At 42.2% G+C, this 17,793-nt stretch overlaps 1 protein-coding gene across 4 annotated transcripts in view; it reads right to left on the bottom strand.

Moving 5' to 3' along the window:
* Positions 1-14,568: 14,568 nt before the first annotated feature.
* TGFBR2 (transforming growth factor beta receptor 2) overlaps positions 14,569-17,793 on the bottom strand; it is an 85,057-nt gene continuing 81,832 nt past the window's right edge. For all 4 annotated transcript variants that reach the window (XM_053598930.1, XM_053598932.1, XM_053598933.1 and 1 more), the window contains one exon: positions 14,569-17,212. In XM_053598930.1, the coding sequence (XP_053454905.1) occupies positions 17,033-17,212 (180 nt within the window). In that variant the 3' untranslated portion in view covers positions 14,569-17,032. The remainder of the gene's footprint in view (positions 17,213-17,793) is intronic.

The following is a 17,793-nucleotide window of genomic DNA, read 5'->3' as shown; positions in this document are numbered from 1 at the left end:
GATGATGGGGAAAAAGACGTCTTATTCTAATGCTTCTTGTCGTCCTCCTTGCTTTGAGTCTCCTTATGGAGTGCCTTGTGATATTCAGAAGCACAGGCTTTTGAAATTTAAAAAGGCCTTTCCTGGTTTTCTATTTTAACAAATCTGCACTAAAATCATCATGCCCTATGATTTAGTCTGAATAGTGCAGGAGACCAGAATATGCCAGTCCAAAATATAGGACGCCAGAATACACCATCCCAAAATATGCCTCATTAGCATAAGCATGATTTTGAGGTGAATATTTTGAGAAATAGGAGACAAAGGAGTTGCTCTGAAAACAGAGTAGAAATAATCATTGTGTAAGGGAAATTTTCACTTGCAAAGAAAATCTCTATTTTTTTTCCCTCTCTGTATTAGGAATAGAAGGATGGGTAAATTAATATAGACTCTTATCAATGGAGAAGACAATGACTTACATCTGGCTAACAAAACTTACTGTTATTGACTGTATTTTCCTGGTCATCACCCCAGAATTTATCTCCCCATATCTTTCTCTCTTTTGTTTTTAGCTGAAGATGGTATTTAAGCATAAATTATAACCTACCTCTTTGAGAATTAGTTTTTCTGAATGTATCTCCCATGTGTACATGTTAGTAATCTTCTGGGTTTTTTTTTTCTCTCTTCTTAATCTTTCTTTTCTTATTAGGGACTCAGTTGAGAATTTAGAAGGGTTGAGGAAAAATTGTTTTCTGCCTTTATAATGGGCATATCAAAAATATTATAAATAAGAAATACACACACATGTAAATACATACATACATATTCTAAACCCTATCCAGGACACTGGGAGTCAGATAGTTTTGGAAATCTAGAATTTGGGGGGACTTTTAGATAATATTAGATATTATGTATGTAAGGAAGCTTAAACTTGCCCTCTGAATGCTTGATTTTTGAATCTGCTAAAATAAACTGAAAATAGATCAATAAGAGAAAGGACACATAAGTGTATTGACATTTAAGTGCACAGGAATCACAAAAAGTTTGAAACTCAAAGAAGGGCCAGATGGTTGAGCTTACATCCCCCTTTCACAGTATAACAGAGAGAATGTACTGATAAAGTGGTTAAAAATGTTTTCTGTCTCTTAAAAACATTCTCACTCTTTTCTAGAACTAAAAGCTGTATCTCTACCTCAGGCAAGTGGTTAGGAGGCCCATGGAAGTTTTTTGTTTTTTGTGCTACAGGACATGGCTCTGTGGAATTGTTCCTGTGGTCAAGGTGGGTGGAGGTTTGGGCAGGCAGAGGTAACAAGAATGTCTCTGCCTTCATCTCTCCGCTGGAGATGGGATCAATGAGAATCACCAAATATCCTTGAACAGCAATCATTTAAAGCTGAAAACCCCCCTGTAAAGGCTCTGCATCTCTGCTCATGATTTGGAAAATGGTACTTTGAGATGAGAGTCTGCCTTTTCCTCGTTCTCCAGAAAATTAATGAATCCCTCTTTCCTTCTCCTCAACTACTTGTCCTCATTCTTCTGATAAAGCCTCAGGGATAGGTGCTGAGCTTTTAGTAAGAGAATTTGGGTCCCTGTGGAACAGCATCCTCTACATACTGGAAGAGATAGAGTGCAGCATTGGGTCAAGCCATGGGAAGAGCATTGCCTTTTTTTGGTAAGAATGTAAGGGATTACCCAGCAGCTGCCAGGGCCTGTTCAGCTCCAGGGAAGTCTCATCTTTTTCTCCCTAAACCAGTGATTTTAAACCAGTGTGCCATGAAAAACTTTAAAGATTACTAATTATATTATTTTCAAAAAGAAGTTCAAATTCCAGTAAGTATATTCTTTTTTCTTACTCTTTCTTTTTATTAACATAATTTACATGTGTCATGGAAGTTTAACTATAGATTTAAGTGTGCTGTGAGAAAAAAAAAAGGTTGAAAAACACTGCTGTAAATGGACACAGCTGTAACCTACCTGAAACTTGTTGAAGAGAAAGAAATGAACCTGGAAAGTGTCTGGACACGAGGCCAATTTAAATAAGCTCCCTTTGACCTGATTCCACTTGTTCGGGAGGTTTTCAGATCTCCCTGTCAAATATATTAAAGGAAGTGTTTGAGAGCAGAAGTCAAAGAGTTGAGTGGAAGTAGGGAATGTGGTTTGAATTCAGGATTCGTTTGTGATTCTCAGAGAACTGGGGGCATGGGGAGATTAACATTGGTTCTCATTTTGTCCCTTTTGGGAGACATTGATTCTCATTTGAGATAATTAGGGTCTCCCTTTGTGGTTCCCTTTTGGTAAGGTCCTGGCATTTTGTGTTGACAATTCTCTGTAGTGTCTGTATTTGTTATTTGTGAGCTTTACTGCAACATAGGGAAGCTCCACCTAAAAGTCCCTTGGGAAAAATTTTGGCGGCACGGGCAACTTATAGTACAAGTCTATGTCTAAAAGAGGATGGTGTTATTGTAATCCAGTGTACATGCTGGAGGGTGAGGAAAAGTGGCTGTTGAATGAAACCTCGAGTTATTTTACCGTTTACAACTAAAATGATTTTGTTAAAGATCATGAAAATGGGAGGAGATCCCTTGTGTATGAATGCATAAAGGCCTGGGATAAAGTTAATGCTACAAGAGAGACCTCTACTGGTAGTGGGTGGGATAGGCGTGACACTTTGTTTTCATTGAATGGTAGTTTTCTGGGTTGGTGCCTTGCAGCATCAGAGGTAGACTAGGAGGAGAGGGGACCAGTGAGCACACGTGCCACCTGGTGAAGAGGCGCTGGGCTGCTGCAGCTGGGGTGACCCACATGAAGGTGCTGTCGGCTCAACACGCTTGATTGCACACTAATGTCCTCCTGCCCCGCCCCCAAGGCCTTCCCCGCCCCCAAGGCCAGTCGGAAAGCCGCCTGTGTGGATGCCGGCCAGGGCAGAGAGGGGCAAAGGCCGGGGCGACTGAAGTTTAATATCCTTCAGTTCTACACCCGCTAAATTATGACTTGGGAAGGGGAATGGTCTCTCCCTTTTAAGACTCCACTTGAAACTGAACTTGGCCAGAGGGCATCTCTTAACTGGATCGAACAGATTAAAAAGTATATAATGCCAGGGAAGAACAAACATTGAAACCTTTATGTGTTCTGTTAGCTGTGCCAACCATGCATCCTGTAAGTATTGTTTGCTGTAAAAAGAAAAGCTATTGGAGAGAACATTGCCAGCCCTCCAGGTAACAGGAAACCCTCCAAAAAGCAAATGATTATTTTTCAGGTCCAGAGCTCTGATGAGGAGGGGATCTAGGGACACACTGCTTCGTTTGGGGGCTTCAGTTTCTCCACAGAATCCCCAGGAACAACTGACAGTGAGGTTTCTATTGGTGCCAAGCCACGTGGACAGAAGCCATGGCTGGGGTTTCTTTCCCTGCTGCCACCCTGACCTCAGCACCAGCTCAGCCCAGCTTTACAAGCCAGTGTGGGGGCAGAGGGGAAGGGCCAGGGAGTGGTGAAGCAGCTGTAGGTTAAGTGGTGACTGAGGAAATGGTCCCAGGGCTCAGAGGGCAGACCTGGGCAAGGAGAGGGACAAAGGGAGTTGTTTGAGAAGTTGAAGCAGCTCATCTCTGAGGGCACCACTAAGCTCCTGCTGAATGAATACCAGAGCCTGGTGAAGCACACAGGAGACAGCTGTGGTGGAGCAGTTTGCTTTGAAGATCAGGTCCCAGCAGACCTGCACTTCTCTGCAGCATTTGTAAGAAAAGCTATCAAAAGTAAATAAGGCCTATAGGCTGATGGGACCTGGGGAAGGACAAAGGAATTTAAATTCCCCAAACCTGCAGGATTGACATGGCACTAATGATGTTGTACAAATGACAATGAGTGACACTTAGTTGCATTTAAGTGGCAGCATCCTGGGACTGGGGTGGCCTGTAATGCTGCTGGACTATGGCAGGACCTTTAAAGGGTTCTCCTCCCCCTTTAGATGGGAGCTTTAGTGGGGGACTTGTGGAACCTGCGATTGGACAGATTGGTGAAGAGCAGGTTACTTACCTGAGGGTTCCTAGAAATGGCAGGGTTTTGTCTTGTCTGGATTCCAGACTTTGGACTAATGATGGCAAAGCCCTTGTAGGACCACCAGGTGGGCCCTTAAAGGAATAGATGTGGAGCCCCTGATCTGAATCATGGACTTTCAAGATGCCTTTGAAAATCTAGAGCAGAGTCTTATGACTGCCCCCACTTCAGGGTAGCCTGACATACAGCTACTTTAGTGAAAAACAAGGAAAGAGCCTTGGAATCTTACTCTAGGTGCTGGGAGGCATTCCATAGCCAGTGACATACTTGACAAGGCAGCTGGACAATATTTTAAAGGACATCATCCTCGATTCAAGGCCAGAGTAGCTATTTGCCACCTGTTACCAGCTTGAGAATAAGCCTTTGCAGTATGACTGTTTATAGGTTCTGGAGGCTGTCTATTCCAGCAGGATCAATCTGTCAGATCAGCCAATGCCAGAGCCAATTGGAGCACCTTTTCACCAACAGGAGCAGCTTTATGGACAGCAAAGAGCTGGGCATGCATTGTCACCTGGGACTTCAGCCCAGGAAGCTGCACTGCAGTTATCCAGAAGAAAAAGGTAAACATTTGTATAAACTCCTAATAAGTTTTTATGATAGTGCATGCTCACATTGCCATTTAGAGATAAAGGGTGCCTGCTAATGGCAGAAAATAAGAATATTAAATATGCCATTCAAATAATGGCCCTGATACAGGCCATCGCTAAGCTCAGGCAGGCGGCCATCATGTAACTTCCTGGTCACCAAAAAGGAAAGACACTTACGTTGTAAAAAGAAGTCAGGTCACTGGTAGAACTGCTGAGAAGGCCACTGAAGGTGATGTGTTCCTCAGGGCTTTGATACCCCAGCTAGACTTATATTCCCTTTAAAACAAGACTGGGGCTCTGACATTTAGGATGGCACAGCTAAATTGAAATAGAATTCTCCTGAACTCATTCTCCTACCTGAAGTTTGGTTTGGCTCTTAAGGGACACCTACATGAATGCAAGCATTATGGCTGTGATGTCTTAATGGATTTGGGGGAAACCTCACTGGGGAGGACACCATTTGCAGCAGACTGTATGCTCCAAACAATTCAAAAACACAGGTGACTTGTGGCACAAGAAACCCAGCATGTGAGGTTTTGATTTGATTGCACTGGGGTGGCTAAACTTGCATTAGTAGATACCTTTTCAGGCTGGGTAAAGGCCTATCCTACTCAACGGGAGAGAGCATCTGAAGTCCCAAGATGAGTTCCTGCAAAGATCTGCTGGCCTGATATGGGGCCTTTGCCATGTCCCTGTATGCGTACACCAGCGTTGAGCAGGAACAGGCCTTAGGGGATGATGAGATGCTGGAAGTCAGCAGTCCAGGGAAGGAGGCCAAGCAAATGGGGAATGGCATGCTGGTGATGGCCATCACAGGCAGGCAGCTGCAGAGGCAGCTTGACAGCTCAAGGTGTCAATCACCACGTTTGGCTACTCCATGACAGTGTCCATCAGGGGAACCTTTGCTTCTTCAAGTGGATCCTGAGAATGGAAATTGCATGTGTCCTGGAATTGATGCAGGAAAGTGGAATAGGGTGCTACCATTTGCCCTCCTCTAGATAAGGGTAACCCCTAGAAACAAGCTTAAGTTAAGCCCATAAAAAATATAGTTTATGAGAGGCCCTTCTTACTACCCTGAGGTAAATATGGTAACATAACCTTTTGTAAAGAGCAGAGTAAAGCAATATGTCAAGCTCGCTGGAGCAGGTCAGGTGCTAACCGCTGTGCATGAATTGCCTCTTTCAGGCCTCTGCTGCAGTCGGAAGCACAAAAGTGAGTGAAACCTTGTGAAGTGCCTCTGACAACTTGCACCTCATTGAAACTGTCAGGAGTAAAACCTTGGGTCCATAACACCCAAGTAAAGAGGTATCCCATGAAAGAAGAGGCCCCAGGCCCCAGTAGAGTGGCCAGACTTTATGCTATCTAAGGTATCTGTTTAAGGAAGGGGGAAAATGAAAATCCTGATATTTTTGCCAATCTTTCTTTGATTACTTGTTGTTTCTACAGGATGGAAAGACAGCTCCTTAGTGAGGAATTCCCCAGGCTACAGCCTCGTCTGCTGATCTGTCCCACTGCTGGGTTTGTCTTCCTAGATTTCATTTGGTGCAGATGATTTCTGAATTTGTGGAAGCCAATCTCTCATATCACCTGCAGGTGAAACCAATAGTTCTATACTCAGAGGTTCCTATGTTTCTTTCTAACCCAGCCCTGTATCAGACAGTGTGTACAAGGCAACAGTCCTTTTTGCCTTGTCAGTCTTCACTGTTGTAGCTGTTGCCTATGACATGCTTTTTGTGGGGGAGACATGATAATCTATTGTTGTAAATATAAATAAATGCCAAAGCTTTCTGATGGCATATCTAAGTAGAAACCTTCCATCTAAAACATTGCCCAGTTCAGCAGGAAGTAACTCAATGACCATGTTGCCCCTCCTTCCATAGATATGGAAGGGTAAAATTGAGAGGGGAGCATATACAGAAGGAATAGGTTGAAAAAGTGAGTAATAATACTTTCTGTATCTTTAAAACATTATCACTATTTTTGAGAACTAAAATCTGCGTTCCTAGGTCAGGCTGGTGTTTGGGAGGGACAGGAAAAGGAGTGTCCCTTGTTCTTTGTGTTACTGGAGATGTGTCAGTGGGACTGTCTGAGGCAGTACAGGCAGCTGGAGATAAGGGCTGGATGGTAGAGGTCATGAGAATGTCTCTGCCTCCACCTCTCCTCTGGAGATGGGATCCATCAGAATCATCTAATGTATTTGAACAGCAATTGCTTAAAGCTGAAAACTACCCTTTAAAAGCTCTGTATTTCTACTCCTAGTTAGGAAAAATGGTAGTTTGGGATGGGAGCCTGCCTTTTCCTCATTTGCCAGAAAATTAATAAATCCCTCTTTCTTCCTCCTCAACCACAGTCCCTGTGCTTCTACTGCAGCTTCACGGACAAGTGCTAAGCTTTTCATAACAATAGTGGAGAGAGAAGTGGGTTTTAAATGGACTTGAAAAACAGACATTGGCCTGAGACAAAGTTCCTCTGCTCTTAGTATTGTACCAACTCTACTATTTTCCCTGAGAGACAGTCTTCTCTGTCTCTCTTTGGCATTCTTCAGTGTCATCAGCCATGAAAGAGGCTCTCATTAAATTCCAGAGATTTAGGAAATGGCTGAACTCAGAATCAAGAATAGAGTCTAATAGAAATGTGATTTCCTTATTATATTGGGGAATATGCAATGTGTACCAATAAACCTGATATATCCTTTTGCAATCGGATGTGAACATTCACTCTTAACTCTGGGAAAAATAATTATTTGGTTCTTCTTCCCTTTCTTTGAATCACTGAAAGATGGATTACAAATATTTCTTTCTCCAGGTAAGATCTGAAGATCTGGTATACTTGTTGTTTCATTGGTCATGGCTCAAAGCTCTGAGCTGAAAAGCTATCAAGATCTCTCAAGAAAACATGGGTACAGCCTGAGCAAAACCAAAAGCAGAGGATATAGAATCCCTATGACTTGAAGGATTAATAGTTATGGTGGTTTCTGAAGCAGAGGGCTCCTGTGTCCTGCTCCCAGGAGGGCCCTGAAGACACAAGGATGTAAGGGAGGGGCTCATGAGGCATAAGGAAGCAAGTCTACATGGATGGCACCCTGGGATCTCCCAGGAATAATACCAAGCCTCCTACCACCAATAAGGCAAGGGACCAGAAGAGAGGCAGAGCTACACAAACCCATCAAACTGGGGTAATGGGCATCTCAGGGTGGTCAGGTTTCACGGGCAGCTGAGAACCTGCACTCCTCAAACCCAGGCCTCTGTGCTGACTGAATGAGACCTGGAAGAATGACCCTTAGGAGTTAGTGGAGAAGGTCATCCCAAGAAAGTAGGACTACATTTCCTACCAACTCAAGAGGGTAGAGGTTTGGAATAAAAATTAAATAGATTTACAGACAAATAAGATTTTTTTGTACATCTGAGTTTGTTATCTGAGGACAACTACTATAATTTAATTGGAATATTAAATTGTACTGCTTTATGTTTAGTTATAATTGCAAGGGATGACTCCTAAAAATGAGATTCTGTAATGTCTTTCTGGCTTAATTGTGGGAAAAATATTAAAAGATCATGTACTGATGGGTTCACTGGTATGTTCACCACACACACACACACACACACACAACTTTGAAAATATAAATATATAAAGAATTAGAAGCCTGTTGAAACTGAGCCTTTTTCTTCATTTAATTTTATATGATATAATATAATTATTTTATAACAGAAAAGAAATGGCAGGTGCTTGTTAGTGTGAGCACCTATACATTGAGACGATTAAAGGAAAGCACTACATAGACACCAGGGGAGCCTTAGAGATAATGGAGTGCTATTTTACAGATGAGAGTAAGACTCACGTAGTGTAAAATACCTGTGGTGGTTTTAAAACACCCCCAAACTCTTTGTTGTGCTTCCCATTGAGAGGTAGGGCATTATGTGTCCTTTCTTTGAATTTGGGTGACTTGGATCAACAGAGCATGTGAAAAGAGATGTTGCATGATTTCCAAGGCTATGTCATAAACAGACATGCAGTTTTCTACTAGTATGGCACCCTCACCCTACAGAAAGCCAGATGCCTTGTTAGAACTATGGCCCTAACACGACCAGCTGGAAGGACCATGTGTAGGTGTTCTAGATGACAGCCACAACTGAGCTCCCAGCCTTAACTGCAGAGTGAGGCATCCTAAATGTCAAGCCTTTGCTGAGCCATCAAATGATTTCAATGGTAGAAGAGACATCATGTGAGAACCATGTGGCCAAAGCTTTTCCCAAGTTCTTAACACAAAATTCAAGCAAAATAAAATTACTGGTTTAAGTCACTAAGTTTTATAATAATAATAACTAGATTATCTAAGGGCACAGAGCTAAGAAACTCAGTAATAGGAATTGGGCTAAAACCCAACTTCCCCTTCTCAGCTAGGGTAATCATATAGCCCAAGAAAGAAATCAGATAGGACATTAGAATAAGACAAATATATATGCTTACATATTCATAGTTTATTTCTAACTTTGGCAGTGTTATAGTTCATAATATTGTTTGGGCACCATGCATTACTCCCTGCACTGTGTCAGGAGCTGTTAAAAACAAGATAGTATCAAGAGAATATATTCAAAACCAGCCTGATCATGAGCAAGATGCTGTCTCTGAAAAGCAGCCGGGCCAGTTGTGGTGGGCACGTGTAGTCCCAGCTACTTGGGAGGCTGAGGCAAGAGAACTGCTTGAGCCCAAGAGCTTGAGGTTGCTCTGAGCTATGATGCTACAGCACTCTACCGAGGGTGAAAAAGTGAGATTCTGTCTCAAAAAAGAAAGACAGAGAGAGAGAGAATACAGTGGGTGGGGAAAAAAATTGCCAACCAACTTCACCTCATTTTCGTATTCCTGCAGGGGAAAAATCATAACTGGTAGAAAAAATGATAGAGGTGCAAAAAGTATGTGAAATTACTGATATAAGGAGTAATCCTTACATGATGTTTCAATTATTATACAGTGTAAACGTGATGTTTTTTTCCATTCAGATAGAAAATGAAACCAATTATAATGTATCATGCTGTCAGAGTCATCTTTGGGGAGTCCTCAGATGCACAAGGAAGAGAGTCTAGAGCTTGGCATCTTCTCATCTTGGAAGAATTCATACCAAGGGAACTGGCTAAAACCCTGTAGTGGGTTGATTAATGGCTTCCAATGAGACCTGTCCATGTCCTAATCCCCAGAACCTGTGACTATGACCTTATTTGGAAGAAGGGATTTTACAGGTGTAATGAGATGAGATAATTCTGGGCTATTCAGCTGGGCCTTAAATCAAATGACAGATGTTTAGAAACTTCAGAGAAAGTGAGGTTCAACAGAGGAAGCAGAGCCCTCAGAAACCTTCCTTTCAGGCTTTAAACCTCCAGCACTGTGAGAGAATAAACTTTTCAAGCCATCACGATTGTGGCAATTTGTTACAGCAGCCCTGGGAAACTAATGCAAGCTTTTTGAAAAAGAGTTGTAAGGAGACCTCACAGCCACGTGGCCACCTGTAGGACAGCAGCCAGGCTCCCGCTTGGAGTTACTCCACAAAAGCCAGGCATTTTTTAGTTGCACTTGCTTTATTGCAAGACAAGTTACTGATTAGGACATCCTAATCACATGCTGTTTATTTGTATGTGTGTGTCTCCTCAGCTGGGTAATGGGCTTCTGAAGGCCAAGAGCCTTTATTTCCTCTTTCGGTGAAAATTTGTTGAAAGACTGTTATGCTCTCCTCTCTGTGCTAGATGCTGGGATGAAGTGCTGAGTAACCCAGAGTTCTTGTATTCAAGATACAAGCAGACCTTGGGTGGTTTTACATTTTAACTAATGCTGGATGGAGGAAATAGACATGGATAAGTTGGTTTGGAGGAGTGGACAGTTTTTTATTGATGGAGACCTGGGTCCAAGTTGTTATAAACTTAGGATAATTTCCTTAATTACAAAAGTGAGACAATAGTAGCTACCTTTAGGGCTATTAGGATGGTTAGCATAGGTATAAATATATGTTACACAGAAAATATTTATTTCAAAATGGCTGTAATGTTCCTGATGAATAAGAGTATAGTGTTCCAGCCATGTCTATAGCTTACATTAGTGATATTTTAGTACTGTTTCTGTGTGATTTTACTTATTATCTCATTTCCTTTTTCTCTAGCTTTCTAATCTAGGCAGGGCAGGGATGATTCTGAGATGGGGCTAAAGAACAAGAGATCAAATTCACAGAAGTAGAGGGTGGTGGTGGGTGAAGCTAGACAAAAAGCCAAGACCTCCTGTCTCACAGGGCCCTGTGTTTCCTACCCCAGCCTTTCACATGGATGAGACAGTCCCTCAAGGAGAAGGGGGGATTTTCTCACAGTTACAGCATAAACACATCTTACTCAAAAGTCAATTTTACCCAAATATTTTTGGGAATAATACATATTTAAAATATTATAACAACACAGCTTGATTTTAGAGAATGAGAAAACTTAATGATAATGAATGCTTATATGCAAGATTCTCTGTCTAACCACTATTAAAAATAGTATTTCATAGTCAAGGTCAGGTGTGGTGGCTTACACCTGTAATCCTAAAAAAAAAAAATAAAAAAAATAGTATTTCATTTAATTCTTAGTATTTTCCCAACTAGGTCCTGTCATTATCCTCATTCCATGTGTTAAGGAACTAAGAAATAAAAACAGCTAAACAGGTTCCAGTGCATAGACCTTCTAGATAAATATTTAGACAATTCATTAGGAATATTTTGATGACCTTAGGATACCAGGGCTACAGTTATTTTATTCTTTTGTCTGTCATTATGGACATGGGAAGGCTGTGAGGAGAATTTCAGAAGCACTGTGCTGCCTGCGCTGTATAAAGAAATGATTTTTAAGGAGCCGTGTACATGTGTGTGTGTGTGTGTGTAGAGAGAGAGATAAGGTGCAAGAGAGCAAGCATTTCATAGTGTGTGCAATTTTAGCTTAATTAGACTAGGAAGACTATTAACAAGTTATTTTTAAATGCACTGAAGATCAGGAGGTATATTAGAATTAAATTACACTGTGTGAGGCTGATTGGCAGGCCATGTACTGTGAGCAAGTTCACAATCTTGTCTTTATCAGCCCAGTTTGCAAAGTAGGCCTGAAAGGCACAGGCCCCAAACCCATGGCGTGTGGAGCTATAATTATTCAAGTAAAAAAAAAGAAACTAATTGGAAATGTGATAAGCAATGATTAGGCAGCCTATTTCAGGAGGAAAATGAACAAAATGAGCAGATGTCAACTGTGGTGGCTTTAGTGAAAAAGGACAGACACGCTTGTTGAAATGAAAAGTTCCCTGTCACCTAAAGAAGGGATTTCCCTCAGGACTGGACTATTAGCATGCCATTTGCATAGAGAACTGAAAACAAAAACAGCCAGCACAAAATAGAAACTCATGGGCACAAAGAAAACCTACATTCAAAGGATGCTGACTGGTACAGGGGACCTAGTCCCTGCTGAGGGCACTCAGGGAATAATTGCCAACTGGGAATGTTCTTGACCTTGCAGTAGCAAGAACTGAAATAACCCCAGCAAAACAGAGCCTGGAGCAGGGAGGGGGTCAGAAGACCTTGGCTCCTGTTTTGGCTGAAACTCTTGGTCTGAAGCCCAGAGCTCATGTGCATTTGAGGAATGACTTTCTCTCCCTGGGCTTCCTCATGGCCATCCCTCTCCTCTCCAGGGCTAACTGCATCTTCCTCCTCTGCATTTGGGACTAGTAAATCTGACTCTGGAGCCCTCCAGAGGCTCCGTGTCATTGCTGCCTGACTCCAGCTTTACCTTGTTTTCAAGATGGGACCTTGAGCTCGGGATAATTGCTAACTATGGGTCCCTTAGAGAGACCTCATTCTCTGCCTCAGTTTCCTCATCTGTAATATTGAAGTAAGATACTTAATGGGATTGTTGTGGGGATTAAAGCAGATTAAAGAAGATAAAACACAGGGAATAGTTTTTGGTGCCTACTGAGTGCTCTCAATAAATGTTCATTAAATTTCATTCATTAATATGCATTTGCCTTCTTGGGTGGAGCTCCCTAACTTCAGTCACTCATTTTCACTTCTCTTGCAGTTGCTAGAATAAGTACCATGGCATGCTTAGTGATTTTAAAACTCGATTAAATTTTTAAAAATCAACTGTACTTCAAGCAATAATATTTGCCCAAGCCCAGGCTTACTGTGTTAATGTTTTTTAATACTAGTTAAATGTAAAAATAGATCTCCTAAAGAATGTTTTTAAAGGTTGTCACAACTTGAAGTTATCTCAGATACCAGTACCCATTTCACACATCAGGAAACACTGTCTATACACATTCACTCCTCTTCCGAGTGTTCTCTCCCCAAGCATTTAGATAATACTTATCAGGCAGTGAAGAGCAAGTTAGGCAACAGAAAGGAAAAAGCACCTTCCCTGCCCCCAGTGAGCGAAGAGACCCAGAGAGAGAAGAGGACAATGATGAGGCAGGGTAATGTCTGCTGAGGGGGTGGGGTGGCCTTTTTGCCTTTCTAGGCAGGTCATGGAGTAGAGAAAAGGAACAAACATAGGGCCTTCTGAATTCCAGGTCCAGGGCAGTTGGCTGTGCACCCACATTATACCCATGAGCTTCCTACTTGAGCTCCCTGACCATAGGATTCCTCAGCTAATAGAAGATTAAATCTGATGACACTGGGTCCTTGGTGAATGAAAGTTCTCTTTGGATAAACAATACTCACAGAGAACAGAAACTTCCCTATCCCACGGGCCTGGGGAATATGCCCATTCTCCTTCCTTTTTAAAGCTCTCTGGGATTGTCCTCAAAATCTGCCTTTTTGCAAAAGGCATTTAATATTTGCCAACATGTATTGAAGGTTTTCCAAGTTCAAAACAATTCCGAAAGCCTTGTGTGTACGCTTTATCACGATGGTATCTTGTATAGGATGAGGCTTATAACATCCCATTTTACACATGATAAAATTGAGGCATGGAGGGGTTCAGTAATTTGCCCAGGCAACACAACTGGTAAATCAAGAAACAGGGAACCTGTAAAATTAGCAACCATTAAAATTGCTACTACTTCAAATGGAACGATAACTAATGTTCACAGTAGGACCACATCGTCTTGCTCCAAAATTTTTCAGCTGGAAGGGGTTTTGTCTTCCAGGAGACATTTGGCAGTGTGTGGAGAAACTTTTGGTTGTCACAGCTTTTCGGTAAGTGCTAGTGGATTCTAGTGGTTAGAAGACAGAGAGGCTGCTAAACATCCTACAGTGCCCAGGACAACCTCCCTCCTCCCACCAAAGGATTATTCAGTGCAAAACATCAGCGCACCAAGGCTGAGAATCCCTGATGTCGGCACTTCCACTGCAGAAGTCATAAAACCTCTCTGAATCCAAAACAGGTAGCTTGAAGTGCAGGCAGAAAATCTCATATAATTTTTTCACAAGAAACCCTATAAACAATGACCTGGAGCCAAATTCCTAAGATGAATTCATTTTGCCATTAGATAAGTCAATGAATAGCAGCACATGGGATGTGGGGGCTGAGTGACAGGAACAGGGCAGTCAGGGCACATGACAAGAGCTGAAAAGACAGCTGACAGCCTGCAAGTATGAGGGGTGGAGAGAACAGAAGAAGCCAGAATAATCTTTCTGCAGAAACCATGCCTGTGAAAACCCCTGGAAGAAACAGACATGTGGAAAAGGCAGCTCTAAGGATCACGGAGAGATGTCACATGGCACCCAGAGAGGCACAAACCAGGACACGGGCATAAGGGGCAGGCCACCAGCAGCAGCTGCTGCATCACACAGGATTAAGTTTCTGTGTTTGCTTTTATTTTTTTAAGAGACCTGAGACTATCAGTGGAAAAAGACAATAAATATGAAAAGTTTGATATTTTTCTGGTGAAATTTTCTGCATTAAATGCCAAAGAGTCACGTGAACCAAGAGGGAATAGGAAGAGGAAGCAGGAAGCTTACCTGAATATTTTTGCTTTATTGAATCTAATAAACATTTTATTTATATAAAAGACAAACAATGCATAGAATGAAAATAAGTGCTTGAGACCTTTGATATAAAAAGAGTATATAGCATTCACATTCCTATTACATGAGTACGACTGAAGTGTTCCATAAAGGAATAAAACTTTCCCTTTAAGTATAGTAGTGAAAAAAAGTCAGTATGTTTAGGAACTACAGAATGTTATTCCTTGGTCTTTTTTTTTTTTTTAAGAAGAAAAGAACATAAAATAAGCCACAGTATCGTCTGACACTACATTCCAGTTTATGCTGCTGATAACCCAGAAGTGACAGTGCTGTTTTGAATCTTGGAAGAGTCCATGAATGGATCAGTATTCTAAAAATTCACCACTAGAGGTCAATGAGCAACAGCTATTGGGATGGCATGGTGTGCCCTAAGTTGTGAGAGCAATTTCTAGGGGCTTCCATGGCATTGCAGTGAAATAGTCATTAACTCCCAGCCCGCCCACATGGAGCAAGGCCTCAAGGTTCCAGCTAACTCCAAAATTCTCCGTGGATCCTAAAACTTCAATGCCACCGGACCTTCCAAAATCTAAACAGAGCGCTGCCAGTCCCTAATATTCCTATTAGGCTGAAAACAAGTAGCTTCAAAACAATTTTTTTTTTTTTAAAGAAATTACTTGCAGCATTAACACTTGTGGACTAACAAGTTTCCTATGAAGTATTAAAGCTCATTCTTTGTTCTTGTCCATGTGGACACAGATTTCCTTACTGCAAATGGGACTCCTACGTCCCACATTCAAGTCTTCGCTCCCAATTTCTGCAAGGGATGGGAAGGCTAGTGTGATGAAGAGACTGGTCATCACGAGAAAAGCTTCTTGGAGTAAAGAGCTTCCCTCCCTAATGCAGAGGGAAAAACTATTAACATATAAGCAAAAGAGACCAGAGTTAACTGGGACCCCTTACAGGAGGTCCCTTTTAGTCCAATAAAGGCCAACTTCAAATCTTAACACCAGACAAGTAGTCAAAAGCATCCTATGTAGCCAGAGAATTGACTGCTTGAAAGCACATTTCTTACAAAGACCTTGGACAGGGGCAGTTCTACTTCCTAGAATAGGCAGAGGGAAGGGGGAGCGGCAGTGGAAAGGGCCAATGTTAAGCAGCTTTATAAGTGTGTCCATACTTCAGTTTTGTGAATATACGGATTGGAGAGAACTGGAAACGTTTTGCTATCCTTACCTGGGGGTCCAGATTTTTCTGCACCATCTCCAAATATTAAAAAAAAAAAATGGCATAATTTTTTAAAACACTCCTGGCCGAGTAAAACACATGTTCAGAGTGCTAAGGATTCTGGCAGTATTGTATAGTTCAAATCCTTTCCACAGGGCCAAAAAGGAGCATTCAGGAGCACCAAAAGATGGAACCCATTGGCCTCTGCATAAAAAGCTAGAGACGGACATCAACTGTTTAAAAAAGTTAATTACAATGAACTTTGGAGCAGGGATTTGTTCACTTTTAGAAAAGGATGAAGGCTGGAAGAGTATGATAGTAATATAGGTATAGAGGGAAGATGAAGGAAAGAAAATCTCCCATTAGTAAATGGTATGGCAATTTCATGAGTGAGGATATTTGGCCTTCTTATTTTTCTGCAGCCTACAAAAATAAAATATGGGGCTCGAAGGCTTACGCTACTAGAGATGGGGCAGTGTTTCTGAACTAGGATGAGAAAAGTGGTTCACAAAATAGATGGGGGGCTTGGAGCTCAAGTAAAAAGTCCAGGAAAACAATGGCATACAGGAACTTCAGGAACACTGGTTCCTAAATACTGCCACTGTATTTAACTCCACAGCCAGAGAAGAACCCCAATGCAGGGAATGATTATTTTGCAGAAGCAAGTGCAATGTGGCCATAGCAGGTTCTGAGACTTGAGGCCTGTCTCCTAATTCAAATGCCCCCATCATATAGTCAGAGAACCATCATGTATGTGATTGTCAAGTGCTAATGCTGTCATGGGTCCCTTCCTTCTCTGCTTGGTTCTGGAGCTCTCCAATAAAACCAGTTTCCTGGGAATATTTGATCTTTTTCCTTGTCTCTTTTCAGAGTATGGCTATAGATATAGACATATATAGATATAGATATATATATAAAACATAGCTATTCCATATTTATATACAGGCATTAATAAAGTGCAAAAATGTTATTGGCTATTGTAAAAATCAATCTCATTTCCTGAGGAAGTGCTAACACAGCTTATCCTATGACAATGTCAAAGGCATAGAATGCTTTATGTCACCCACTCCCTGCCGCTGTTGTTTCTGTTCATCCCCGCAGCTTGCAGGGAGGGGAGTGACCACCTTGGTTTTCAGGAAGCATCAGTTCAGGGGCAGCTTCCTGCTGCCTATGTTCTTTGGCGAGAGGGGTGGCTTCTTTAGGCTTGGCCCAGCCTGCCCCCAAAGAGCTATTTGGTAGTGTTCAGGGAGCCGTCTTCGGGAATCTTTTCCTCCGAGCAGCTCCTCCCAGAGAGCCTGTCCAGGTGCTCCAGCTCGCTGAAGCGTTCTGCCACACACTGGGCTGTGAGACGGGCCTCCGGGTCATGGTCCCAGCACTCGGTCAGTGTCTCGCACACCATCTGGATGCCCTATAGTGAGAGAGAGGTCCAAATGGCACCATGAGTGGTGGGCTCTGCAGAGGGAAAGGTGGCCCACTGGATCTTGTTTCTACAATGCAGGCTAGGTCCAAAAGAGCCTGAGGATTTAGCCCCACAGTGTGAGGCCAGCCAGTTTCATCTGAAGCATGGGGTCCACAGAGGGTAGCTGCCCTTGAAACCTGCCACACGTGTTTGCTCTGGTGCTATCTAATCATAATAGGGCCAGACAGCACAATGACCCTCTACTGGACTTCTGGGGTATGGTAATATCCCCACGCCTGAAAATTCCCCATGAAGATGCCCCTAATACCATTTCCACACCTTTATATGTATTTAAAAGGGAGAGACTTCACAGAAAGATTGAGTAGAAGGTAGAGTTTCCATATACCCCTTCTCAGCACATGTACAGTCTCCCCCATCTTAACATCTTGCTTCTACGTGATACATTAGTTATAATCCATGAATTAACATTGACACATCATTGTCAATCAAAGCTCACAGTTGACATAGGATTCCTTCTTGGTGATGTACTTTTATGGGTTTTGACAAATGTATCTGTCCTTATCTGTTTT

The sequence above is a fragment of the Nycticebus coucang genome, chromosome 8, assembly GCF_027406575.1.
Source record: "Nycticebus coucang isolate mNycCou1 chromosome 8, mNycCou1.pri, whole genome shotgun sequence".
In the NCBI taxonomy this organism is placed as follows: Eukaryota; Metazoa; Chordata; class Mammalia; order Primates; family Lorisidae; genus Nycticebus; species Nycticebus coucang.
Note: the sequence above shows the minus strand (reverse complement) of the source record. Positions and strands in the feature narration are given on the sequence as shown.